At 39.8% G+C, this 27,215-nt stretch overlaps 2 protein-coding genes across 4 annotated transcripts in view; one reads left to right on the forward strand and one right to left on the reverse strand.

Annotated features, from left to right (window-relative positions):
• Positions 1 to 19,048, reverse strand: part of PRKD3 (protein kinase D3) — a 92,372-nt gene extending 73,324 nt beyond the window's left edge. The window contains exons 1-2 of one of the 2 annotated variants that reach the window (XM_050950292.1): positions 18,913 to 19,029; positions 13,847 to 14,927 (exon numbers count right to left, since the gene is read on the reverse strand). In XM_050950292.1, the coding sequence (XP_050806249.1) occupies positions 13,847 to 14,137 (291 nt within the window). In that variant the 5' untranslated portion in view covers positions 14,138 to 14,927; positions 18,913 to 19,029. Of the gene's footprint in view, positions 1 to 13,846; positions 14,928 to 18,912 lie in introns of both variants that reach the window. The other variant, XM_050950293.1, reaches the window with a different exon arrangement.
• A 127-nt stretch (positions 19,049 to 19,175) lies between these two features.
• Positions 19,176 to 27,215, forward strand: part of QPCT (glutaminyl-peptide cyclotransferase) — a 33,852-nt gene continuing 25,812 nt past the window's right edge. Inside the window, exon 1 of one of the 2 annotated variants that reach the window (XM_050950316.1) lies at positions 19,176 to 19,479. In XM_050950316.1, coding sequence (XP_050806273.1) covers positions 19,291 to 19,479 — 189 coding nt within the window. In that variant the 5' untranslated portion in view covers positions 19,176 to 19,290. The remainder of the gene's footprint in view (positions 19,480 to 27,215) is intronic. The other variant, XM_050950317.1, reaches the window with a different exon arrangement.

Raw genomic sequence — 27,215 nt, forward strand, 5'->3', positions numbered from 1 at the left:
TGACACTAAGATTATTAATCGCCAGTGTCACTTCTTATTTAGTCCACGTAATAGAAAACACTGGGAGGTGATTTGGGCCTGTGGCTTTAGCTTTACATACATTTGTTTTATCCACTAGCACATTTTAAACATTTCAATTAAACACATACAATGTAAAACCAAAAACAATTAGGGATAGTAACATTAGTATGCCAGTAGTTGTGGGAGACCATCCAGAAAATGTTATACCAATGGTAAGCTGTTATGCTTTTCTGTAGTAGCAATTTTTAACATGTCCCCATTGGCGTGTATAATATGAATAGCCCAGTTTTCCACATTGTTTTATTTATTTATTTAGGACCCATGTTACCTTTTAACAGATGATTGGTAATTGTTTGCCATTCAATGCCAAGATTAATAGAGAACTCAGGTAAATCAGTGCTTACAGTAAGCTGAGACTTTTTTGTTGTTGTTGTTGTGGCAAATAGTAAATGTGATTATTGGTAAACACAGTACTTACATTACATTTACATTTGTCTTCTGGTGGGTTGCTAACACTTTTTAAACACTTTTCCCCAAGAATTAACACATACACATAGTCCATTATACAGTACTTTGGATTATCTGAAAGACAAAAAGAACATTTTTCTACCCCTTTTGGGGTGGCATTGATTATTGCTTAAAGATTCCATTCTTTTACAAATACCCTTCCTGACTGCAGGCAAAACAGAGGAATTACCCCATATTTTCCTGTGGTTTTTTTTTTTTTTTTATAGGCAGTCCAGGTTTTAATGGCTTCTACATTTTAAGGGTTATGCAAAAATTATTCCACTGTTTAGTTATTAAATTCATGAGGTGGTGTACCTTAAGTTTTGCCTTTTATATAGCAGACCAAGTTTGTAATGTTTTTCCTGCTGCGTTAAGCTTTAAGTTTATTTACAGGTAATAGCTGAGAAGCATCAGTACCATATTACTTTAAAGGATTTTTTTTCAAAAATGATACACACTACAAGTTGTTACAGGGGTACTTACTAACATTAAGTTATTTTAATGTTAATATTAACAGTAACATTAGCATTAAATCTATTAAAGGTATCTTGTTATACCATGCCTTTTATGTAGGCAGTTTGTGTGCTGACCAGGTATGTTCTTTATTTGCAGCTTCGTTTGTGCTGGCAGTTCTCACCTTTCTTTATTAGTTAGGTAATTTGCATCAACACAGGCTAGGCTTTTGGATTCAAAGCCATCAGCAGAGCTCAGAGACTCTGTCTTAACACACAGGGATCTGAAAAAGAAAACACAGCCTATTGCGGCTCTTTTTGGAGCCCTAATAGGATTTTAATTTAGCAGCATGTTTCATTTGCATTTATTTATTTTTTTTACATTCCTTTCTACAATATACGCTGCACATGTTCTACGGAAAATGCACACTTTTTATACTATAACTTTTCAAAAACATTAGCCATATTAATTTTTACATAAGGTATAACTGTTTGTTTTGTTTTTACAGAGTTTTTATGTACTTTTATTAAAGTGACAGTTTGATTACACAGAGTTATTTTAAGGCTCAGTGTTTTTAACATTGCTTCTTTTTGTTTTGTGCACCTTACCTTTGCTGTTGCTTCAGAGGGTCACTGTTAATTTCTTATTCTGTCATTACAGGTCTTATCTGCTATTGTTACAAAAAAAAAAACCAAACCAAACAAACAAAAAGACTCCAGAATCTTTACCTATTCTCCTGATTCTGACTGCCCTATTGCAGCCATGACTTGGTCTTTATTTCAAAACATTTTAATTTTTGTAAAGAATCAAGTTACCCCTTAAGGGTTAAATGCTAAAGCCCAAAGCCAAACAACACTAATTACCTGTGTCTTGCAAACAGGTCTGTCAGTTTTGCAACCTTGAATTAAAGACTCAAATGAATTTTTAGTGGCATTAAAAACAAAAACAAAATCAATTTATCTTACACCTACAAAATAGTAGTTTTACAAACCAGATGTGTTGGTTTAGATTCTTAGAACTTTACATATTTTCACAGACAAATAGATACATACACATTTTCTTTTCCTTAACATTTTTTTTACACTGCTTTGTTTTTGCATAGCTGTATATATATATATATATGGATTATTTACAGGCACTCTTCTGGAAAAGGGCCCATTTTCCCTTCAGAATGGCTGCAAAGAAACAAAGAATTCTCTCTCTTTAACATGGTCCTTTTTAACATTTTCCACAAAATTTAACTGCTTAATTCTCTCCAGCCTCTATAGAGTTAACTTTTACTCTCTTTTGTTAAATCACTTGTTTATGTCCCAAAATGACACCTTTATCACCTCAGATTTCACCATTTTAAGTATTGTTCCAGGGATTTATGCTTGCACTTACTGCTTTTTTTTTTTACACTTCTGACACTATGCCCTTAGGGCTTCCAACCTGTTTTTCAGTTTCTTTATCTGTTGCTTGCCTGCTTGTCTGGGCCCGATCCTGCTTTTTTTTCATTGAACCATTTGTGAGTGATATTGTGGTTATTTTACAATTTTGAAAGAAATGTTCAAGGAAAGGGACCAGGAAGGGTGGGGGCTAGTTGAGGAGCTCCCCCCACCCCCAGCCTTGCTGAATTGGTAGTGGGACACTATAAAGAATCAGTTTCTGAGGCAGATAACGAAGGGGAACAGAACAAGGGACTTTTTGTCCTTTTTACAATGAGATGGGAGTATTAAGGGGTTTGGATCGATCCGGGGTTTGGAGAACGGGGTAAAGGGGAGCGCTCGGTCTAGTGGTGGGAGAGGAGACTTTTAATAAAGCTTTTAACTTATTATTTGAATAAGTGAGAGAGGCCAGTTTTTATTTTGTTCACCTATGATTTGCCTCTTGCCACCACTGCATGAAACAATTAACCTTTCCTTTAGCAAATTTAGTTTTAGGTTGGCCGAGTTTGTCCTTTAAGAACAGTGGCCACTGAGTTTTGGGATCCCCTTGAGTTAGCCTAGACCATTTTCCCAGAAATTTACAGGAGTCTGGACCCTTTTTACAGGAGTTTGGACCCATCCTAAATACATAAAATGAGCCGGCCTTTATTTAGGGAACTGTCCCGACTTAGACGTCTGTTTACCAATACAGGAGGACTTTACATACCAATCACACAAGAAGGAAATTCAGGTTCGTCAGAGCGATGCCTGCTGCAAACACAAAAGGAGCCCACAGGCTACTGCCTCAATTGCCCTTGCTTTCACACCAGGGGTTTTACCCAAAGTGCGGTGCGGCTGCAATTGTGCAGATTCCACTCACTCAGACCGCGGGGACAGGAACCCCTTGGTCAGCCGATCCCCAGACAGAGACGGCACCCAGACTCAAACACTTCACAAGAGGACAGATAGACACAGAGACAGGACAGTCCTCAGTCCGGACAAAATACAGAAATAATTACCTGACCAGATTCCTGATGTCAGATCCCGGGATCCCTACCAGAACAGAGTGGGAACCAACAGGTTCGATGGCGTAGACCTCACTGTGGCTGTGCGCCTTTCCGCTCTAGTGGGGGACCGCTTGGGCCAAACGCCCAGGTGCCGGCTGCCACGGTCATCCCACAAAAACAGTCAGGAATCACACAGCCCCAGTGAAGACGGTTGCCATCTCCGTGGAACCTCCAAATTGTCAAAGTTAGAATCAGGACTCACAATTTGTCAGACCACTCTGTTTTATTAGCACAGCGCTCTGCCAATAGCATTCAGAATATGCGAGCACCATGCAAGGCACAAACTATCTTATTTATACAGATAAAAGAGCGGGAATTAGACAAAGGGACAAAGAAAGCAAAACTGTAAAATTCACCTGGGGCACAGCATGCATATCCTACTTCCTTACTAACTCTTATGGATTTGAGGCTAATACTTCACCAATTGCCCTTAAATGGTGCAATTGTTCTATGTGAATGTCTGTATTCCTGTCACCTGGATTGCAGCATTCCAACAGTTTTGCTTAAAGGTACAGACAACATTTCTTTAATCCTTTCTATTTTCACAATATAATTCATTCTACTTTCACACCTTGAAAATTTTTTCAAATGTTTTTTCATTTCGTCTTTTGGAACGGAGTTCTGTTAGCACAGAATCCTCTCCCCATATAGCGATTAGATCCAGTACCTCCCGTGTGGTCCATGCTGGAGCTCTTTTTTGATTCTCAGGAGACTGCATTGTTACCTGTGCTGATAAGCTCTGCGTGGTCACCTGTGCTGGTGAGCTCTCCACGCTGGCCAAACAGGAAATGAAATTCAAAAGTTCGCAGGGCTTTTCCTGTCTATCTGGCCAGTGCATCCGAGTTCAGATTGCTTTCCAGGGCAGTCACAGTGGTGCACTGTGGGATACCGCCCGGAGGCCAATACCGTCGATTTGCGGCCACACTAACCCTAATCCGACATGGCAATACCGATTTCAGCACTACTCCTCTTGTCAGGGAGGAGTACAGAAACCAGTTTAAAGAGCCCTTTTTATCGATATAAAGGGCCTTGTTGTGTTGGGTGCAGGGTTAAATTGGTTTAACGCTACTAAATTCAGTTTAAACGCGTAGTGTAGACCAGGCCTTAAATTTCATCCCATTTCTATTACTCCAGTTTTCAACACCATCTAGATCTTCTTGTATGATATTCTGTTCTCCTCTGTACTGGCAATACCTCCAACTTTGTGTCACCTGCAAATTTTATTAGCACACTCTCACTTTCCGTGCCAAAGTTATTAATAAAAACATTAAGTAAGATTGGTCCCAAGACCAATCACTGAGGAACTCCATTAGTAACCTCCCTCCTGCCTGAAAGTTCACCTTTCAGTATGACCCACTGTAGTCTTCCCTTTAACCAGATCCTTATCCACTCTTCAATTCTCATATTAATCCCCATTTTCTCCAATTTAAATAATAACCTCCCATGTGGAACTGTATCAAATGCCTTACTGAAATCCAGATAAATTATATCTACTACATTTCCTTTGTCTAAAAAAATCAGTTATGTTCTCAAAGAAGATCAGGTTGGTCTGGCATGATCTACCTTTTGTAAAACCATGTTGTATTTTATCCCAATCATCATTCACCTCTGTGTCTTTAACTACTTTCTCTTTCAAAACTTGTTCTAAGACCTTGCATACAATTGAGGTTAAACTAACAGGCCTGTAGTTTTCCAGATAACATTTTCCCTTTCTTAAAAATAGGTACTACATTAGTAATCCTCCAGTCATAGGGTACAACCCCTAAGTTTACAGTCCATAAAAAACCCTTACTATTGGGCTTGCAATTTCATGTATCTATTCCTTTATTATTATTTGATAGAATTTATCCAACCCCTCCCTCCCAATTTAGTCCCATTAAGATGTTTGACTTCCACCGTGGATGTGATCATTTCTACTTTGATTTCTTCATTTCCACTGCCACTCCCTGAAGTGCCTCATTACCCTTATTAAAAACGGAGGCAAAGTATTTGTGTAGGTATTAGGCCACACCTAGATTATCTTTAATCTCCACCCCATCCTCAGTGCTTAGCATTCCCACTTCTTTCCTTGTTTTCTTGTTATTTATATGGCTATAGAACCTTTTACTATTGGTTTTAATTTCCCTTGCAAGATCCAACTCTGTTTGACTTTTGGCAGTTTTCACTTTTTCCCTATACTTCCTAACCTCCAAGAAGTAGCTTTTCTTGCTGAGCCATCCCATCTTCCATACTTTGTAGGCTTTCTGCTTTCTCTTAATCATCTGTTTAAGATGCTTGCTCCTCCAGCTTGGTCTACAACCCTTACGTAGAAAATTTTTCCCCTTGCTTGGGAAGCAGGCTTCAGATAGTTTCTGCAACGTTGACGAAGTAATTCCAAGCCTCCTCCTCCACATTCAGAATCTTGAGTTTTGCAGTCCAGTCCACTTCCCTAACTAAACACCCTTTAAAAAAGAGTTTGCCCTTTTGAAATCAAGGGACATAATTGCAGATATATTTTTGTTTATCTTTCCATTTAGTTTAAACTGAATTAGCTCATGATCACTCAAACCAAGGTTGTCCCCTACAACCAGCTTTTCTATGAGGTCCTCACTATCCATCAATACCAAATCTAAAATGCCATCACATCTTGTAGATTCAGCAACTATTTGGTGAAGAAATCTGTCAACTATCATATCCAGGAGTATCTGGACCCTATTATTATTAGTAGCACTTGTCCTCCAATCTATACCTGGGAAGTTAAAGTCTGCCATAATCACACAATTCCCAGTAGTTTTTATTTCATTAAAAATATTAAAGAGGTCTCTATTCATATCTGAATTGGATCCCGGGGGGATCTGCAGCATATCCCAAGCACTATCCCAGGGGAACCTCTGGTAGTTTTCTTCCCCAAAGTCAGTTTGATCCAAACAGACTGTTTTATCCATTCCATCACTTCTAATTTCTTTAGGTGTCTACCTCATCATTAACATATAATGCTACTCATAGAATATCAGGGTTGGAAGGGACCTTAGGAGGTCATCTAGTCCAACCCTCTGCTCAAAGCAGGACCAATCCCCTGTTTTTCAGCTCTGTTTGCCAGTTTCTGTACATGTCTAATCCTGCATTGTGGTGTACTGAAGTTCTGCCATTGACATCAATGGGAGCAGAATCAATCCCTTACATAAGTGTAGTGTAAGACTCATGCTAAGTTACAATCAACTACTATCAGAGGGGTAGCCGTGTTAGTCTAGATCTGTAAAAAGCAACAAAGAGTCCCGTGGCACCTTATAGACTAACATACATATTGGAGCATAAGCTTTTGTGGGTGAATACCCACTTCATCAGACACATTGCATAACCCATGAAAGCTTATGCTCCAAAACGTCAGTTAGTCTATAAAGTGCCACAGGACTCTTTGTTGCAATCAACTACTAGAGAGTACACGACCTATTAAAAAAAAAAAAAACAATTACAACTAGATCCAACCATAGTTAATGCATTGCTTAATTACAACCTCATTTCTTCAAATATATCCTATGCATGAGTTTTTAAGATTAAACCAGGGGAAGAACTTAAAGGCAGACAATAGTGGTACGCTCCCTTGAGCTGCTCTTTCCTGACACCAACATGAGATACCACTCAGAGTAGATCATGAGCATACTGTCATAATGTGATCTATTTCTCATCTACTTTGATCAACAGTAAAATAGTTAATGCTCACACTTGAACTGTCATAAGTAGGTTTCAATGCGAACTTGTGTATCCATATAAATAGAAGCAACAAATGCCTCTTATTAGGATAGTTTCAGGCTGTCTGCAGACTCAGGAAGACACCACTTAGTTAACATTTTGAAAGTTATCTTCAGACAGAAGGACTAGTAGCCTTTTTTTTTTTTAAATGAAAGCTTAGATTGTGGAACAATGACAGCCACCACAAAAAAGTACAGGCTAGTTAGCTACTGTGAGTCATCACTATTCAACCTTGGATTTTGCTATATAGAAAATGTGAAGGGGTTATTAAGCCATTTGTGTCTAGGACACACACTAAATGTTATCCAATTAGAAATTTCAAATTAGGATAATTTTTTTAAATGACCATTAACTCAAAAAAAAATTGATCAAGTCTCTTCAAACTTTGCAGAAAATGTCATTTTTGCCTTCAAAGTGAACTGGGCAATTTTCAAGTGAAAAATATTGGTAGATTTATACAAAGATCAAAGAAAGATTTACAATGGATCAGGAAGGGCACAGTGACTGATCAAAAAAATAAAATCACACTTCTGTCTGATTTTTATCTGCTATTATTTCAAGCAGCAGCCAAGATTATCATAACATTTATTAACTGAAACCAACCATACCAAAGTGCTGTCACATGCACAGTTTCCCCTCAATTAGTCTATTTTTTCCAATGCTTGTGTTGGTCTTTCACACAGGAACAAGATAAACACTTTAATAAAAAAGGAAAAAATGTCAAAATCAGAAAAATTGGCAGGGAAACTTAGCAACAGGTATAGCTGTCTCAGTTTCACGGTAGCTGTACCTGTATGCCACCTCCGAGGTTCACCAAGGACATCCACTTTAGGGTTCCAGCAGTCACCTCTCTTGTTTGGAAACCTATATCTCACTAACTTTAGACTAGGGATTTTAAGACTACACAGTACCTTGCCTTACACTGTGATATTCCTGGCATGCTAACCTGCCTTAACAGGCCACTGCTTGTGCTTTGCTTTCTCTTCAAAGACTATGAACAGTGTACAGCACACCATTGTAAGTTACCAGACAACTCCTTCTAAGCAAGCACATTTATTCTTAAGGTAAAAATATTACGGACAAAACATTAAAACAATAAATGAACCTACAGCCATGCTAACAAGCTTCCCAGGTCACCCCCAACGACAACCTAGGTTTCTGGTAAGTTTTAATCTTTCAAAACCCACAACCAGATTTTCTCTCTGATTACAAGTTTATCCATCTTAGATTCAGAACCAGAATGAAGGCTGGGCAAATCAACCATTTATTTATACAGCTTTGGTCTTGGCCTTCTGTAACAGATGATCAGCGGACAGTGCCCCTCTCCTAAGGGCATAACTTCAAAAGGCTGTATTCCTGCATAACCAGAGTAGGGGAATTTGCATTAACCTCCTCTCCCTATGAAATCCCAAGAAAATCCACTTAACACTCATTGTCCCTAAAGTACTTATTTGTCTGCAACATTTTTAGTATAGTGTTTTGAACTCCAAAGTCTCACATTTATCGCATCTCCCCCTTGAAGAGGTTACATATAATCCTGGCCCACTATAATACAAAACTTAATACAATGAGGTCTTCATCTTCCAAAGATATTGCAGGAAACTGCCATTTCTGTCACAGACATATCTGAAACTACTTATCCTTCTTGAAAATGACTAGCTTTCAAGTTGATTGTGCTCCTTCAACTACACTGCCCACCCAAAAATCCTGCAAATACTTCAAGACTCTGATCCTGCAAACTCAATAAGACTATCACACGTGTAAGTTTTTAACAGACTGAGGTCTCAATTCTGATAAGACAAAACAGTAAGCAATAGTTCAGGGAAGGATGGAGGAGATTGTTATGAGAGGATATGAAGGACTGCTGGCAGGGGAGGTGGGTTATACAATGTGAAGTACGCAAACAGAATCTTGCCGGACGATAACAGGAAGATTTGAGCATGGAAGGCAAAATGATCAAAGGCAAAGGCCAAACGTGCAAAGAGGAGATCAAGGTAACAGTCAGGTAAAAGGATGAAGAAGTACACAAAGACCCAGAGACACAGGGGGAGGAGACAAGATAATGTAGGATCTTGAATTTGATGCTGAGAGAGATGGGAAGCTAATGGTGGGATCCAAAAGGGGACTAACACAGCTGGAGTGGAGGGAGAAGACGACAATGTTAGTGTATCCAAAATGTTACTGCTAGACGGGTGAAGAAATGAGAACCAAAGATGTCAAATAGGGGAAGGTTACAGTAGTCAAGGTGTCCAGGTGCCACACATGGGTTTCAGCTGTGCACATGATGTGGTAGGCAGGATTTTGAAGATAAGGTATAAGTGACAAAACATAACAAGAGATTGCATATGGGAGAAGAGAAGAGCAAAAAAAAGATATTAGAATTGGGAGCCTGGCAAACAGAAAGGAAAGGAATTGTTAATAGAGTTAAAGGAGGCAGATTAGGAAGAAAACAGAAAATTGGGGAATGATATCAGAATCCAAGAGACACACAAAACAAGAAATATGAGAATGAATGTAAAGAGCTAGATTTGGGAATAAGTGTGGAAGTGGTAGATGAAACAGAGGAAATAGATGAGGTCAGAGAAAGAAGAGGAGGGGACTGAGAATAGAACCCTCAGGAAGGCCAACATATATGGCGATAGGAGGAGAAAAAGGAGAGCATAGAATGATGAAATCAAAGAGGAGAGAAATCTCAGAGGTGATCAGTATAAACAAGGAGTGTCCCTTGACTTTGCCAGGTGGTGATCATTAGTCAGGACAGTTTCAGGAAATGGAGAGGAGGAAGCCAACTTGGAAGGACCATAAAAAATTAAGAGGGGAAAAAAACTAAGTGTGAAAAAAAATCACACACTATGACTTTGGAGACAAAGGGAGAACCGTAGTTAGAAAAGAAAATGAGAACTCCAAACACAAAAATATAATTCTTCAAGGCAAAAGGAAAATCAGCCACAGAAGAGATTGCAGGTAAAGATAAGAAAAAGCCAAAATAACAGAGGGAATCAAGGATAACGGGAGTTGAGAAAGAATGGGGACAGGTAGAGAGAGATAACAGAAGAGAGTCTTTAGAATGGGAAAGAGGGGAGATCTTGCCAGAGATTGCTGTTCTAAAGAAAAACAGAACCAAAAAACCTAAACCGGTAAAACATCTTTTTCTCATTTACAATAAATTTATGAGAACACTGCCTCTACCTTATCTAGAACAAAGAAAATACTAGCTACAATTTAGAGCACACTGTCAGCTGAACACTTCACAAAATGCATTAAAACACTAGTTTTCTAGTGAGAGCTGCTAAACAGTTCTAGTTTTCACTTCATTCCTGACATCAGAGGGAGTGCAGGGAAGAGAGCAGTTGCAGTTAGCAGCAGATTTAAACAATAAATCGGGGACTATTGAGGCAGCTCCCACATCTTATCAGATAGCAAGACTCGCTCTGCTCTAACACACTTGTTACATATGAATGTCTATTTTTAACAACATGCAATTTAAGTTTATATTTTTATTTGGTTATGCCTAAGGTTCTTCTCCAAACTCCACCCTGACAAAAATGTAGCTGGTACACAGGTAATCTAAATAACAAAAGACAGAAGCAGTGCCATTTATGGTTCAGGCATGGTTACAATCCACCACATGGCTGTAAAAATAAGGATATTCTAGGAACATCCCTATCAGATTTAAAGAACACTGACAACTTGACTTGTTTAAACTGACTAATTTTAAAAAAATGTTCTGATATAGAAAACTCTAAACACAGAATGGTCTGAATTTCAATTTGGAAAGGTTTATTTCTGCTCTCCTGATGTTTAAAAGGAGTTTTGGAGGCAAAGTTCAAGAGCAAAACCAGACATATTTGGCCCTCTAATCTTCTCTCTCTTCCTCTTCCTCTCAGTGAAAAGGTATGCCCACTTCCTCTTCAATTTCAATTCTGCTGCTGCTACTGTGGCAGGACCCTGGATAATCTGAGCTCCCCCAAGGGCAGTGCATGAAACAGGAAGTTCAATTGACCATTGTCAAAACAGCAAAACTGACTACACACTAAGTAAACTGAAAAAAATATATAAAAAAGCTCTCTAATTTCAGTTACAGAAGTGTTAGCTGTTACCTGTAGTAGCTACTATACTTTCTGATGGAAGTGTAGTTTTCAAGTATACTGATCTCCCCTAAGAGAAATTAAAACATGCCTGAAGATAACTGTTTTTAAGGAGGGGCAAATATGAGGTATTTGGAAAGACTTGCAAAGAAATCCTGCCCCTGCTGCTCTAGGTTATGACAGGAGGACGGGGCTACTAATCAGCACTCTGTGAGGACAGTTGGAGCTCCCCAAACCAACATTCTTTAATATTCTACAACTTGTCCTGAGGTAGGGAGCTACTGAAGGTAGGCAGGCAATTCAACCTCAGATGCAGAGGTGCTGAGGCTACAGAGACTGATCAAGAGTGATTTCCCTCATCCCAGCTATACAAAGAAATAACATGTAATTGAAATACGACTTAGAAGCACTAATAAGAAACATAGGGAAGAAATACCAAGAGTAAAAGGAAACTATCAGTAGAGTTGAGAAATTTTTAAATAAGAACAAAAGTTAGAAACAGTGCAAAAAACAAAATCAAATCCTAAACGTTTACAAATGTACTATTAGCAGTTTTTAAAAAGTGTACATCTCCTGAACCTGCATGAGAACAAGCTGTGTACTTTCCTGAGGCTGGGAGAAAAAGTTAACTGGTCAACAGAAGAAACACTGAGCCTGCTATGAAATGCCACAGGTAGGTGAGGTCTGAATATTACCAAATTACAAGGCATTCCTGATGGGACAATAAGTAGCTGTGTGCAGAATAATTCTCAGAGAAAAGTGTAATTTTGAGAACTTTATGTTAATAGAACATATTTATGGATATAATTGTGGCTCTGCCACCTGACCTCAGGATCAGTTCCAGGCAGGATACAGTATTGCGACTGTGCACTGGCTGCAAAATCCAACACACACAAGCAGCCTTCCCCCAATTTTCTGGTCAGCTGTTTGCTGCATGCATGGGGCATGCTCTCCCTAAGCAGCTCTCTATTGGGATCATCAGTCACAACAGTTAGTATACAGATGCGTTAAAGCCAGTTTGGGAGAGGAAGAGCAGGTTCTTGAAATCCTAGCCAATTTTACAATATAAATGGCTCCACATATAATGTGCTTCTGAACTTGAGCTATGAAATGACTATAGCTGAGGCCACCAAGAAGAGACAGGAAGTGCCAAAATGAGAGAGAATGAACACAGAGAGAAGTGTCAAGTGTGAAGACAGGAAGAAACGAGCATACATTCAGATGCAAAGAGAGGGAGATGAAAGAAAAAGAAAGAAGGACCATAAAAGGTTGGAAACAATAGTGATGCTAACTTTTATGTACTACCTATATTTTTTTCCCCACCAAAAATTACATGGGTCATTGAACTATTTTTGGTAGGTCACAAAATTTCTGTGAAATCAATATGTTTACTATATTTCTAAACAAAAATGTGGAATACAGGACGAGAATACAAAAAAAATCTTATGGAGAAGAGGAAATGCAATTAGATTATCTAGATACTGGTGCTCATATCAAGCTTACCTCCACCCCCTAAAAATCCTAAGAATGGGAAAAGAACACTGTATTCCAAGTCTAATAAGCCTATCTATTCATAAACATAGTCCAGAAAAATAAAAAGAATTACAGGCAAAGAAAAGCAACTGAGTCCACACTCCAATTGTATTTATTTCCTCATGATTTTTCCCACTCCCCTTCTATAAAACTGTTTAATATAACAACTCATTTGAGGGAAATTGATAAAATTAGATTGGTTTTATTATTTGCTTGAAACTTAACATGAACTTTGAATTTGGTTAATACCATATAATCTATACATAAATGCAACCCATGAATATAAATAACGAAATGCACATTTCCTTTCTACCATTTTAGCACTATACCAGGGGTCCTCGATTTTTTTCACACTGCTATTAACACCCCATCTTAATAGAAAAATTGTCTCATTGATACCTCCCCTCCCACTGACGAGTGTATTCCATCCTTGTGACAACTATAGCAATTGCTTACTTGGAAAAGAAATATTAGAAAAGTATTAGCTGCCTTTTAATAAAATTTTGCAGCTGTAAACAAGAAGAGCCAATACCATGTGAACCACCAGACCTCTGCAGACCACCAGCAATCGTTCTGTGAGCCACCACTGGTCCAAGGACCACAGTTTGAGAATTGCTGTGTTATACCAAGAATACTGCTGAACAATGTTTTCTTCAACACAAATACATAGCAGCAATGACCACAGAAGAACACTACTAGAGAGCAGCAACACTGACTACAACCACAAGGGGAAAAAATAACATTCTTTCCATATTATCAAAACTAATTACTGTATGAAGAGTCCAACTTTATTACTGCACTTCTATTGTTGTAGGATTTCAGAAGCCAGACATAAGGAGAGCCCCCTTCCTTTTAATTGAAACGCCCATCTTGGGAGATACATCTTTTAGAACTACATGGGATCAACCTTAACACAATTCCAACACTGGTCTTGTCTCTGCACATAACCACTTGATGTATCCAAATTACAAGAGTGACAGCGATGATAGTAAAATTAAAACAATTATTACAATCAACAGCATTTTCTGTTGTTATACTATACCTTCTGGTAAACTATAGAACAGACTAGGTCTTTGATAGATGAGAGGGACAAGTCCTGAGCTTCAATGGTGACAGTCTCCCGAGTGAGACCGATCTGCAGCAGGAATGAGACCCCATGCACAGAGCCCCTGGAGTTGGTGAGACTCTGTGTACTGAGGCTGCCATTGGATAGCCGGTTGGAGAGTCCCGACTGGGGACTTGAAGACAGAGAAGGGGTTGGTGGTGCAGCAGCATGAGATGCAGGAGGAGAAAACTTCTGTAAGGATGGAGGAGAGGAATCGTTTGCTGACATCTGACTTTCTTTAAATCTGTAGAGATCTGCCTAGTAGTCAACTTTTTTTAAAAAATATTTGACCAGGGTGTTTGTTATAATTTTACAGTTTAAAGGACAGTCTAAAGTTTCCCTTTTTCAGTTCAGTAAGAGGCCCCTGACTGATACGTCATGTTCATTTTCCCTTTCATTCTGTTCAAGCTGATGAGCAAGAGAATTTCAGCCAGAAGTTAGGACCTTTTAATTTAAAGTCTTTCCACAGTTTCAGTCAGCTGATCAAAGACACAGACTTGCCTTTAGCATCACATCCAGATGTTGGTAGAGGCTTAAATCATCATGAAATTGTCTCCTTCAGAGGAATAAATCAATACCACTTTCTCACACAGGTCCTTCATTTTATTTCTTTTGAGAAAATCTTGGTCTCAGATAGAGATTATTGTTGGTAGATCTTTAAAAATATTTCTTCTCTCACTTAACTCCAGACACTATATATCAAACACAGTCTCATCTTCACTTAGATGTCTTTTTCTATTTAAACAAAAAAACATGTGGATAGCATCCTGAGCCAATAATACTGCGTATATCAGTGTTTATGACGAATCTATTCTTTCTTCAAAAGTTCTTCTCAGAGTTCATTAACATGTACAGACATGGTAAAAAAGCTACCTTCATTAATCTCCAATTTTTCATTTTTGTAAAGTGTTCTCTCTCATGAAAAGCAGGAACAGCATTTCTAAAAACACAAGCACATTAAATCTAATCTCTAGGTTCACCCAGATAATCTGCAGCATTTTGAAACGTCGTATTCCGCCTGGTAGAGGGAAAAAAAATGATATTATTTCAAAATAGTTTATAATTTTGCAGAAAGCAGTATAATCACATTAGTTTCAAAGTATTACTAATTCCTTGCAAATATATATATATAATGTAATGAATCAATTTTTACATTCATTTTGTTGGTTAATAACAGATGCTTAACTGCTTCCTTGTTGTATGCCATACTATGTATATGGTGCCTAAAGCTACCCAGCATACCGGCTACATTTGACATTTCATGATTGTTTTCCCAGTAATGTCACAGGAAATACTGTAATTATTGATGCAGAAGGGCTGAGCACAGCTCTGTTTTATGGGCATATTGGTTTGTAGGTGGCGGGTGGGATAATTAATACATTAAATGCAATCAAGTATTCACAAAACCACAATATCATCATTAGAAAATTCTCTGACACTTAACTTGGAATTTCTAACATTATTCATTCAAGTCAATATAAAAACGTGAAATACAGCACCTAGAAAAGTTTAGCTGTAGGAAGATATTTACACAACATTTTCAAAAGAGCTACTGTACACCATATTAATGTTCTTATACCTGATAGTAAATACATACAAAAAAGTGGCAGGTTCACTATTGTTTTGTTATTTTAATTCTTTTTTGCTCTGCATCTGGTGATTATGGACTCTGATTATTTGTGGTAAGATATTATTGCCTGAAACAGCATTTCAAGCATTCAGGAGCAATGCTGAATAACCATTCATTGAATACATTTTGTCTACACCAACAGCTCTGGCTGAATTTTTAATAGCGCTGAGCTTTATTATTTGGTTGTATTGAAGAACAAAGTGAGGCAAATTTGCATTTCATAACAGTGATCAATATGACAGATAGTTTAAAACAAAATGAAATGTGATGTCAGACATATACTAATCTGAAATAGGATTGAGGGTGCAATTCTATGACTCCCATTGACAACCTCAGAAATTAAGGATGCTCATATTTTGCAGAGAGTGCACAGCATTTCAGAGAAATGTCAATGGTCCATCAGTGTATCTTCCACAGTTTCAATAAATATCATTGAAATAACAGAAAAACATTTCTGCATTTCCCCATGTAACTTTGCTCCCATAAAGATAAACTATCTGAATGTTCACGTGACCCAAGCATAAGGATACTATATATAATGTACTTTTTTCAAAAACAAATCAATAAAAGACATAAAAGCTCACATGCTTTTCATCAAATTTTTTGTAGATGAGGGATGCTCATAGAGAATATTACTATGTTTAACAATTAAATTAATCCTAAAGAAAGTAAATAACTCTATGCTTTCTTCAGGAAATAAAAACTACCCTGAGTACGAATAACGCTGATTAACATTACAAGGCTAATTTAACAGATTAAAACTACTGGTGAATATTTATCCACATATAACCAAAGATCCACGAGTGTGTGTACGTAAAAAATTATAAAAGAGATGTAAAGATGGGAGAAAAATTAGCCCTTGATCCAGCAATCACAACTGCTGGTATGGAGCTCTGCTACCACAACATAAAGGTGGCTTATTGCAAGGTTAATATCGTAGCTCGTCACAATTGTCTCATCCAAAAAAGGAAAGTAAATGTTTACCTATTTAGTCTTTCAGTGTAACTAGTTACAACAAAATTACTACTTTTTGCACACTCAAAAGTGTGTTAGCCACCTAGGAAAAATTAAGACAGTCCCTGCCTCAAAGAACACATTAGTCACAATACAAATTAGGGCCATAAACAAAGCAGAGAAGAAGGCAAAAGTGATAGTAAAATAATGCATTTACTCAGTAAAACAGTGCCTTGCATGGTGACATGCATACGATGAAGTGAGCATTCACCCACAAAAGCTCATGCCCCAAAACGTCTATTAGTCTATTAGGTGCCACAGGATTCTTTGCTGCTTTTTCAGTAAAGCAGCGAGTCTCAACCTTTAAAAACTATTGTACCCCTTTCAAGAGTCTGATTTGTCTTGTGTCTCCCCAAGTTTCACCTCACTTAAAAGCTCACAAAATCAGACCAAAATACAAGTGTTACACCACACTTACTGAAAAAATTGCTTACTTTGTCATTTTTACCATACAATTATAAAATAAATCAATTGGAATATAAATGTTGTACTTACATTTCAGTGTATAGCATACAGAGCAGTATAAATAAATCATTGTCTATGAAATTTTAGTTTGTACTGACTTGCTAGTGCTTTTATGTAGCCTGTTGTAAAACTAGGCAAATATCTAGATGAGTTGATGTACCCCTGGAAGACCTCTGAGTACCTCCAGGGGTACACATACTCCTGGTTGAGAACCACTGCAATAAAGCACGTGAACATCTTAACTGTTCCTTTAACTCTGAGAGCTGCTTGTTGTGTGTGCTTTCCATGTGCTCCTTTCCTATCCCTCACTTCTCATAGATGAGATAGCAGAAATATATTTTAGGTGGCATATTAAAGGAAGCAAGAGAAGCGGTTTAGTGAACAAATTTGGGGAAGGGATTCCAAGAATATGGAATAGTATAGGAGGAGGCACAGAGATGTGTGCAAGAGAAGGAGATGAAAGATTTAACTGAAGTGAGGTCATTGGTGGCTAGAAATTAAAAGAAACCGGGTCAAATGTAGGTACTGGATACATGCTGTAGGCCAGGGTATCACATTTCCCAATGCTTATACTAAAAAAATTTTAAAATGTTAAATATTTGTATTAAAGTCTTTTCATACCAATTTTTTATTATCTGCACATAAATGTTTAAAGTAGTTTATTGAAAATGGGAGCTGATTGTTGTACTACCAGAAAGGTTCATAACAAGACTATTCCATGTAAATGTAACTTAGTTCTATAGTTTCCCCATTCAAGAATTATAAAGTGGTTAAAAAAATAGTTACTTTATATATATTTTAAAAATCAAATTTTGAAATCAATGCTCATTCTTGAAATGCTTTAAAATTGTAAAAATGAAATAGTTCACAGAATCTCAGAAACCAAAGATGAAAAAGACCTATTAGATGATCTAGGGTCCTCTCCCCTGCCAGTACAACACTGCTCCATACACTACCTTTTTCAATGTGTTATGTCAAGTTTCAAAAGTCCTAAGTGATCTTCCACCATGGTTGTTTGATGATTGTTTCCCAAAGTATTAGATCTTTCAGACAATTTTTCCTAATGTTCAACCTACATTTTTCTCTCTCAAATTCATCCCCATTATTCTTACTTAGACCTTTCAGAACCATGGGCATGGGCTCCTAGTCTGTGATTGAGACTCCAGGGTGCCACAATAAATACAAATAAAACATGACTCCTCTCCCTCATCGGCAAGTGGTTGGTTGGACTGTTATTAGTTTTCGCACTCTCCTGGAAGTTAAGTTTTTGGCAGGACTGACCGAGAAGGCCCACGTCATACACCATTTGGGTCCAGCCCTGCAAACCCCCTACTCATGCTATGGGGCCCCTGAGCTCGAAGGGGCTACTCACACGTGTGGCTCTGCAGCGGGCTCTGCGTGATCCCGTTACCCCCCGTGACCATGGAGAAGGGCGCGGGCGATGGCCCCGCACGGTGCGAGGACAAGTCGGTCTGTCCCGGGCAGCGCGCGGGAACGGGAGTAGCCGGCTCGCTCGTTCACACCGTTTCTGATTCGGAGTCGGGGAGAACTGAAAGTTTCCAGACCTCCCCCCGGGAACCACTTTTGAAGTCACCCGCGATCAAGCGACACCTCCCCCGCCGAGCGGTCGCGCCTCTCTCCGGAGATGATGTGGCTTCAGCTCGTTCCCCCCAGTCAAGGTCCCCACCCCTTCCCGACGGGAGCCCGGGGCCGCCCGGGTCGGCGCTGAGAAATCCGCCCCCGTAGGAGCGCAGCGCCCGGAGCCCGGGCTGCCCCGTGGGCTCCCGGAGCCTGCGCTGACTGCACCCCGGACCCAGCCTCCCAGGAAGGGCGGGGTTGCCCCGCACACGGCTCCCGCCTCGACCCCTCCGCCCGCGCGCAGCCCGCTACTCACCTGCGGGACAGAGCGACTCCGGCGCCCCGCGGGACAGAGCCGCTTCACACGCATCTCATTATCCCCGCTGCTCCCGCATCCACAGGCTGGGGCGCAGGGGCTGCCGGGAGCTGTGGTTCGACCGCCCGCTCCCTGCCTCCGCCGAGCACCGCGAAGAAACGACAACCCCCGCCAGGCCCTGCGGGACCTGGGCGAGGGGGTGGGGCAGCGCATGCGCAGAGCTCCAGCCAAAGTTTCCGTTAGTTTTCTGCCTGTGGTGGTTGATGCTCTGAATGGCTCACGAGGCCGCGGGCGGGGGGGGCACTAGGGCGAGGAGGAGGCAACGCGGCAGTTATTGGGGGCGCCGTGCAATTACCCTCCCGCCGCTGTGGGGAGCCCATGAGAGGCTTCGCCTCTGCCCGGGGTGCGCCCAGCCCGGGGGAGCCCCTCCCAGCGCACACTGGTGTCCCCGAAACGCTACAGGAAACCGCCGAACCCGCCATCGCAGGGGAGTGGCGCAGCCGAACCCTGCCCGCAAACCCACCCGCTCCTGCCCACTCGGGGTGGGGGAAAGTGGGCAGGTCTGCGGTGACGGTGGCAGCCGTCTGGTCGTTGTGTTGTACGTTTGCACCGCGGCTACCAATCGCCTGCTCCAAGTTGTGGTACATTTGCACTAGGGTTGCCATATATGTCTGCTCATTGTGTTGCACCACGGCTTGCGTTGCAGGTTTGCCACGCGCCTTGTTGAGTTGCACCTTCATGTCACCGCTGCCCCATACCTGCTCATTGTGTTGCATGTTTGCACCCTGCCTAGTTGCTTAGTGTGTTGCACATTTGCACGATGGCTGCTGTGCACCTGCTTCCATTGCACACTTGCTGCAATTTCCACACATTTCATTGTGTTGCATCCAGTGCTGCTAGTTCCCACCAGGAATATTAAGTTACATTTCCAAAAGGTTTTTACTACTTTTTTCACTGTAATTTTGTTAGTACAAGAAATCTGCTTCTCAATTCCCCTTCTTTATGTATTAATTTCCAGACGTGGGAAAACTGGCAGAACACCCACAATAATCAACAGGCATTTTCCAAACCCAAGTCCTTCATCAAGTTGTCACTGTTCAAACCCCTAAGTCTAGGCAGCTTTCTGCTCTCTGTCTCCTGTGCTTCCCCTTCATTAGATCATGCCAGTAGATTTCAACCCATGATCCACCGACCCCTAGGAGTCTACAGACTATGTCTAATTTCCAGTGGAGTATGCACCTGTATGCAAAAAATTTTAGGTGTCTACAAATGTTGAAAAACCACTGAATTACTCTATAGACCAGGGGTAGTCAATAAGACTGCAGGCCAAAGCAGAGCCTCCAGACACTTTTGAATGGACCTTGAAATCTTATTACTATTATTATTTTTGTATTATTTTTCTCTGGAGTCTGGACCTTGGCAAAACATAATTGATTACCCTTGTCATAGACCTCTGTATCCTTATTCACCCTTTCCATGTCCATCTTTCCTTTGTAAATTGTAGAACAGATTACTCCTGACACAATTTGGTGATACTGTACCTTCCTGGACCTACCCTTTTAACTACTAGGACAAATGGACTAATTGTGTAACAAAATACCATAGTACAGAGGTTCCGAAAATTGTCCATTGTGCACTTGCTTAACAACTTCTCTGAGGAGAGTTGACTGGTCACATGGTGCCAGTTCTCCTTGTTTTCAGCTGCTAAATCACATTAAAGACAGCTAAGTATATGTTAAATATCTCCATAGCATACAGGGAATTGCTGTAGTTACTGGGATGTTAAGTGGTTATGAATGGAAATAATCCACAGAATTGCAAAAAGGGAGGAAATCCATGCAACAAGCTTCCCCTTAAAATGTAGGTCATGCTATGAGAATGTTTTAGAGCTGGGCTATATTAGCATGCTTATTTGGAAGGTTGTGTTGGGAGTGGAGTTCGCTGTAAGTGATAGTAATGGACTCTTTGTGGCCAATAAATAAGCTTGATACATAATAATATGGCTAACATATCTGGCCAAGTGATGCATTTATGTATGACTAGACTAAGATGAATGCAGCTTTAGTGGGTTGTATTCAGGATAGGCCCTTGGTTTGTTGAGGTCCATATGCTTAATTTGTGCTTAATTTTACACACTGTGAGTAGTTCTACTGACTTCAGTGAGAACTGCTCACCCTGTATAAAGTTAAGTGTATCCCTAAGTCTTTGTAGGATCAGGGCATTAGGCCCAAATTTTCAGAAGTGGTGACCAGTTTTGGAGGCCTCTATTTTTTGTGGACCAAAATGGGTATCTAAAAATCAGTGGCCACTTTTGAAAGATTTTACTTTATAGAGATGTTAAAGTGGGTGTAATAATACCTATTCACGTACAGAGGTACTATTAAGTTTAATATTTTTAAATCACGTTGAGATCACTTGGAGGAAGAAAGCTAGACAGAAGCACAATAATTATCATCTCTTTAGTGTTGCCAGATTGAGATCTCTGCCCATCAAGATAGACATGGAAGGCTGGTCAATGTATTTTTTCATTTCCTTCATCTTATGCTCTTAAGAACAAATCCAAAGACCACTGAAGTCAATGGGAGTCTTTCCTCTGACTTCACATTAGACCTTTAAACACTGCAGCTGACACAGAATGCTACAGGGCCCATGAGCTGGAGCAAGGTTATGAGATCATATTTAGTGTGGAGCTTTATGCTGACATACGGAATTGTTTTAAACAAAAATTGCAGAAGTTAATGTGGCTGATGCTGCTTTTAACTCAATGCTAAAACACCCTGGAACTTTTTAGTGAAGCATGTTCCATGAATAGATGATTTTGTTGCCAAAGCACAAGATAACTCTGAGCAATCTCTGTGTCTTTTCTCCCCTGAAGTGGGACTCCCACACACAAACATTATAAACAGAAAAATCACCTTTGTAAACATTATTCCTGATCCCTAGCAGAGCTAGGATTCACTCTCTAAAGTTTTAAGTGCAGCAAGTATTTCACATGCTGAATAGCAGCTCCCAAAAATAGTGGTTAATGAACAATCACAGATGGATATTAGATACTACAACAATCATTTGGTCAGCAATTAAGCTTCTTTGTAAAGAAGCTTAACTCTGAATCATTCAGTAGGGCTGATGCTGTTTGATTTGTTGCCCTAAGCCACAATAGTTGCTTTTTCAGAAATTAGAATTGAAGATGAATTAGTTAAAATCATTTTTATAGCCCATTAAATAGCACCACAAGAAACAACAAATCAGGGAACTGTAAGAATGATATGGCTACACTGTGACTTGCTGAAGCACCCAAAATGCTTTGTTCATAGTTTAAGAGCTATTAAGCAAAACAAATCTAAATGCTGCTCTGCATTTCAATATCTATATATAGTAGCACATATGGCTGTATAAACGCAGGGCCTAGTTTATGTGATTATACTGTACAGCATTACTGTAATATGAAGCATTAGGGCATTGATCATCTAGACTAATTGACAGCATAAGGAGCCCAATTTACCATTTCCATGACCATCACGATCTGTATTTAACTGATATTTCCTGTGGAGTTCATACATTTATATTTGGCTTCTTAATTATCTCTTTTTCAGGCACTCTCTATATATTTAGGCTTTGTCCTCTGGCTTCACAAGTCAGATCTTTCATTATTAGAATCACAGAATCAGCTGGATTTCCCAATTTGCACCGCCCCCCAGCCCCCCCAGGTATCTTTAGGGCCAGCTGGCTAGGCCATTGGTATTTCTAGCATAATACCTGAAACTAGGGTTAACTGACTTATTGCTAAGTTTTATTTTTTGTAAAATGCTGTTTTATATTCCATATGGTATACTATTTTTGTAGCCACTGTGCATTTTATAGTAATTGTTTAACAACTGTAAAAGAGTTTTTTTCCAGTTCTAAGTTTGACATAAGGATAAAATTTAGTGCTAGAAGGAAAGTGAATCTATTCCTTTTCATTCTACTTCTCTGTGGTTTACATTGTTCTTCTAGCATCTAAAATGGTGTGCAAAAGGGGAAAGGTCCTAGGGAATTTGACTTCTGCATTTGTTTGAAAATCTCTGAAACAATGCACTGTTTTGGTTGTTGCTTGTTGTGGACCCAGTCCTGCATACTTTGCACAACCAAAGCTCCCCTTAGAGTCAGTGGGAATTTGGGGTTTTCAAGGAATGCTGGTTCAGACCCTGAGATAGAAACTGCTATTTAAGTAAAATACGGGATTATTTTTTCTCCTTCTTTGCAGGTCACAACCCATGATATATATTTCTATTCCAATTACTAGGGAACCTCAATAGGTCTGGAGTACAGATTTGGTTTGGATAAAATCCTGAAATTTGGATGCCTGTTTGAATTTGCTGAACCACTTGGCTTGATGGGGCAGGTCAACTTTCTTCCTCACAAAGTTAAACTTTGTCATTAAGAAACCATCTCCAACAGGAGAATGGGAAGTAAGCCTTGTGGTTTTAAAATCGTGGGAGGCAAACTCATTCTAGATGTAAATCCATTGAAAACAATCAATCTTTTTGAATTCCCCCACCCAGCACTAATAAAGACAATAATGGCATCATCCTGCAACCCTTCCTGATATGAGTTGTCTTTGCTCAGGTGAGTAGTCACATTTAAACCATATTCAAATCCTATTGTTCCCATAATGAAGTCAATGCAAGACTAAGCTATACTCACCTAAGCAAGGTTTCAGGATGGAATCCTGCTGTATTATTATTGCATCTGGAGACAATATCAGTCTAAGGAAACAGATGCCCTTAAATCTCAGTCACTGTGATGCTTCCCGGGGTACCCTGGGTTGTAATGCACTTTGCTCTCACCTGTCCTTAGCATGAGGAAGTCTTGTCTGTGTCAGCCATGGGTCAGCTTCCCACTTCTACCAGCCAGAGGAACGTAAGTATTCTGCTCTGGCCTTGCAGGCCCCACTGTTAGTCTAAAGATTAGCGATGGGCACACTCCAAAGCCCGACCTTGCCGAGTGTGTCCCTGGTCCACGGGACACTCATCATATTCCCAGATTCACTCCTTCCAAAGAAACAGGTCTGTTTTAGATCTATCAGTACTACCTTAGATCACCACTCCACTGAACTCACAGCACTTACATATGTTTATAGTGAAATCAAATATAAGTTCACGTAGAAGTACTGGAAACAAATGGTTACCTATAAAACAAAATCGTACTACTCATTCTAGAGCCTAGACTTAGTTAACAAGATATTCTCATTGCTAATGAAGTATTACTTGCCCAAATCCATGCAACTCTTTAGAGTCAGGCTGGCTGTGACCCTTCTTTCATGAAACATGCACACTGTATTTTTGCCTCCTAAGTGAGGGACTCAGTGTGTCTCTTTGCACTCCATGACATATCATGCCATGGGCTTTATTCATAAACAGGATACCCACTGCTGTTTGTTTCTTCCTGTAGATTTCCTCTCTTGTAGACTTTGCAATCTCAGTAATCAGTATGCAAACAGGCATACACTTTGAGGCATACAATACTCAATACACAAATGGCCATAAAGGGAGATAGATGTCAGCTACCTCGGAGAAGTTCCTTTCAGGCAGGGGAACTTCTGGTGACCTGCCTTAGCACCAAGACCTTAAGAGAATAGTTATTAGTAAAGATACATAACTTAAGTATTATCTGTACATACATCTATGATTTCACAATTTATGATGACGACCAGGGAGCTATTGGCTCTCTGTAAAGACATCACATGATCCCCTTTGGTGAACTATTAAGCAGGTCTCTGTAAAACCCTAAATAATCCCTGTGTCCTCTGCCAGTTGGGAACATGGGGTCCCTGTGATTATACATTATCATAAAGGGCCTGGTCCACTGCCAACTGATATTGATAGAAAGGCTCCCATCAACTTTAGTGAGCAATGGATCAGGCCAAATTGTGATAAACTAGCACAATACAATGTGGACAAAAATCTATTCCTATATGACTCCTATAATACAATGAGTCTGCCACAAATTTACCTTGAGTAAGTTAGGGGATATTTAAAAAAAATTAAATACCTACCTTCCCCTTTCTTTGGGCCTTATATTCAGAAGACCTGAGCATCCAAAATGACAGCTGAAATCAATAGAGAGTCAAAGTGGGTGAAGTAATATGTTTTGTTGGCGAGAGACACAAGCTTTCAAGCTACACAGAGCTCTTCCTCAGATCTGGGAAAGGTTCTCAGTGTCACAGCTAAATACATGGTCAGACAGTTTTAGCATAATTAGTTAGCACATATTCTAAAGGACTATTCAAATCAATGGGATGTGTAGGTGTTTGGGCCTTCTGAGAATCACACTTTGCATTATGTCAGCAGCAGTGGATGTATGTTCCTCATAGTTAAGAACCAGGGTAATCAAGAAAATTACTAGAGAAAGTTCTGCAGAGAGAGTCTGGTTTTGGGTAAGATATGTGTATTATGTAGTCTAATAAAGACTGAAAGTCATTCACAAAAGATCTTTACAAATATTTTCTCTGTATGATGTTCCCTCCAGTGTGCACCAGATGGCACTGTGACATTACCTGGTTTAAGGAAAGACACTATATAGAGCTGGCAGAATTATTTATTGCAAATAATTTATCTGACAGCCCCATGCCGAGAATGGAGATACTGAAACAGTGATATATATCATGTTTCTAAAAGTTGCTTTGAAGTTTTGTGATTTGATAACAAGTGAAATCTGCACTAAGACTCAGATCCCATACTTCCAATTAATTCCAGGCTGAATTCTGCCCTATTTTTTGGAGGGGTGGGGATGGGCAAGACAAAAGACCTTTAATTTTCCCTAAGCAAGATGTCAAAGTATCAGCTTTTTTTTCTAGCCTTCCATCCATAGCTTTGTAGTGTTGCAAAAAATTTTCAGAGGGTTATCTTCCAAAGCTTTCCCCAGCAGAGACCCATCACTCCTGAACATGGACTACATGACTTCCCCTTCTATTCCCCCACCTAACCTTGTTCCCAGCCTCATGGACTAGTGTGCAGAGGACTTTTTTATTTTGAGAGATGGCTTTTGTGACCTGACTGTTTATCTGTGTTAGAAATAGGAGCTTTGAGTCTACCGCTACATTTAGAGAATAGTTGGCCTTTTCCTTCTTCACACTTGAGTAACGCAGCAAGGTCAATCTAATTTTTAGGTTTAGACCAAAGCTCAGAGGTGGTATAGTAAATACTACTATCCAGTCCTAAGTCCAGTTTACTTCTCAGCAAGTTCTTCCCATATGTGATGGAGCTTTTCTGCCAGGTAGGATAAGATCTCTTTGCATTGTTCAGTACTTGTGTCCAAAGTCCAGTTTACATAGTCTGAACTGATTAGTCAGTACACTATGCAGAATAGCTGTGATGGCTATGATTTTGCAGCTATGAAGGCAAGGCAGCAGAATATTATTTTTGTTCCATTATGTAGTACTGTAAGAAGTCCTTGTGCTCTTGGCAAATTGATTTAGAGTAGTTTCCCACCACTAGTAGTCTAGTCATGTGTCAGTACGTCTGCCCATGGATAATCTTGATTGATGTCATTTGTGTGTGTCCCATGTTGAGCTTTGTGGTCAGTGCAGGGTGAAAGGGAGACTTGGGGCCTGTGCATCAACTGTAGTGATAATGAAGTGATTATAAAGGTCTACCAGTTTGCCAGCATCCTGGCTTTGCAGCTGGAAATGTTATCTGTCTAAGGCAGGCTGTAAACTTGTAAATTCACAAGTTTTTCATAATAAAAGTGGCTTTGTTGTCACTTCCTTTCCCTGGTGGAATGCAGTGAAAGCCATGATCTTGGTCTGGAGTAGGTGGTGATCAGACCTGTGGAGTGGAACTTTTATGATGCCCCTGAGAGCCACTCTTAAGCTGAAGATCAGCTCCAGCATGTCTCTTCTCTGAGTGTGAAGGACTAGAGGTGGTTAAAATGAATTACATGTTTCCATGCAGAAGAGGATTTTGGATGCTGTGTCAGCCTTAGTATTGTCTAGGTTGAAGTCACCAACAAATAATGACCCTGGGGAATTCCAGCTCCACAGTGGTTAATATATCCATTAGTTACTCCAGGAAGTCTGCAGACCAACAAGGTCCTAGTTTCCTGCTGTTCTTAGCCTCAGAGACCAGGTGGCAGAGCTGAAAGTAAGCGGGTATGGGCCGGTACAGAGGACCGGTGAAGACATAAATCCACACCGTGCAGACACCAAGCATAGGAGTTTATTACACACAGCACTGGCCGAGTGTCACCTGCCTTATTAGGCTCAGAGACACTGTCAATCAATTGATTACAATATAATATATAGATTTTCCATGGGCGGGGGAAAG

This window comes from Gopherus flavomarginatus, chromosome 4, assembly GCF_025201925.1.
Source record: "Gopherus flavomarginatus isolate rGopFla2 chromosome 4, rGopFla2.mat.asm, whole genome shotgun sequence".
Classification (NCBI taxonomy): Eukaryota; Metazoa; Chordata; order Testudines; family Testudinidae; genus Gopherus; species Gopherus flavomarginatus.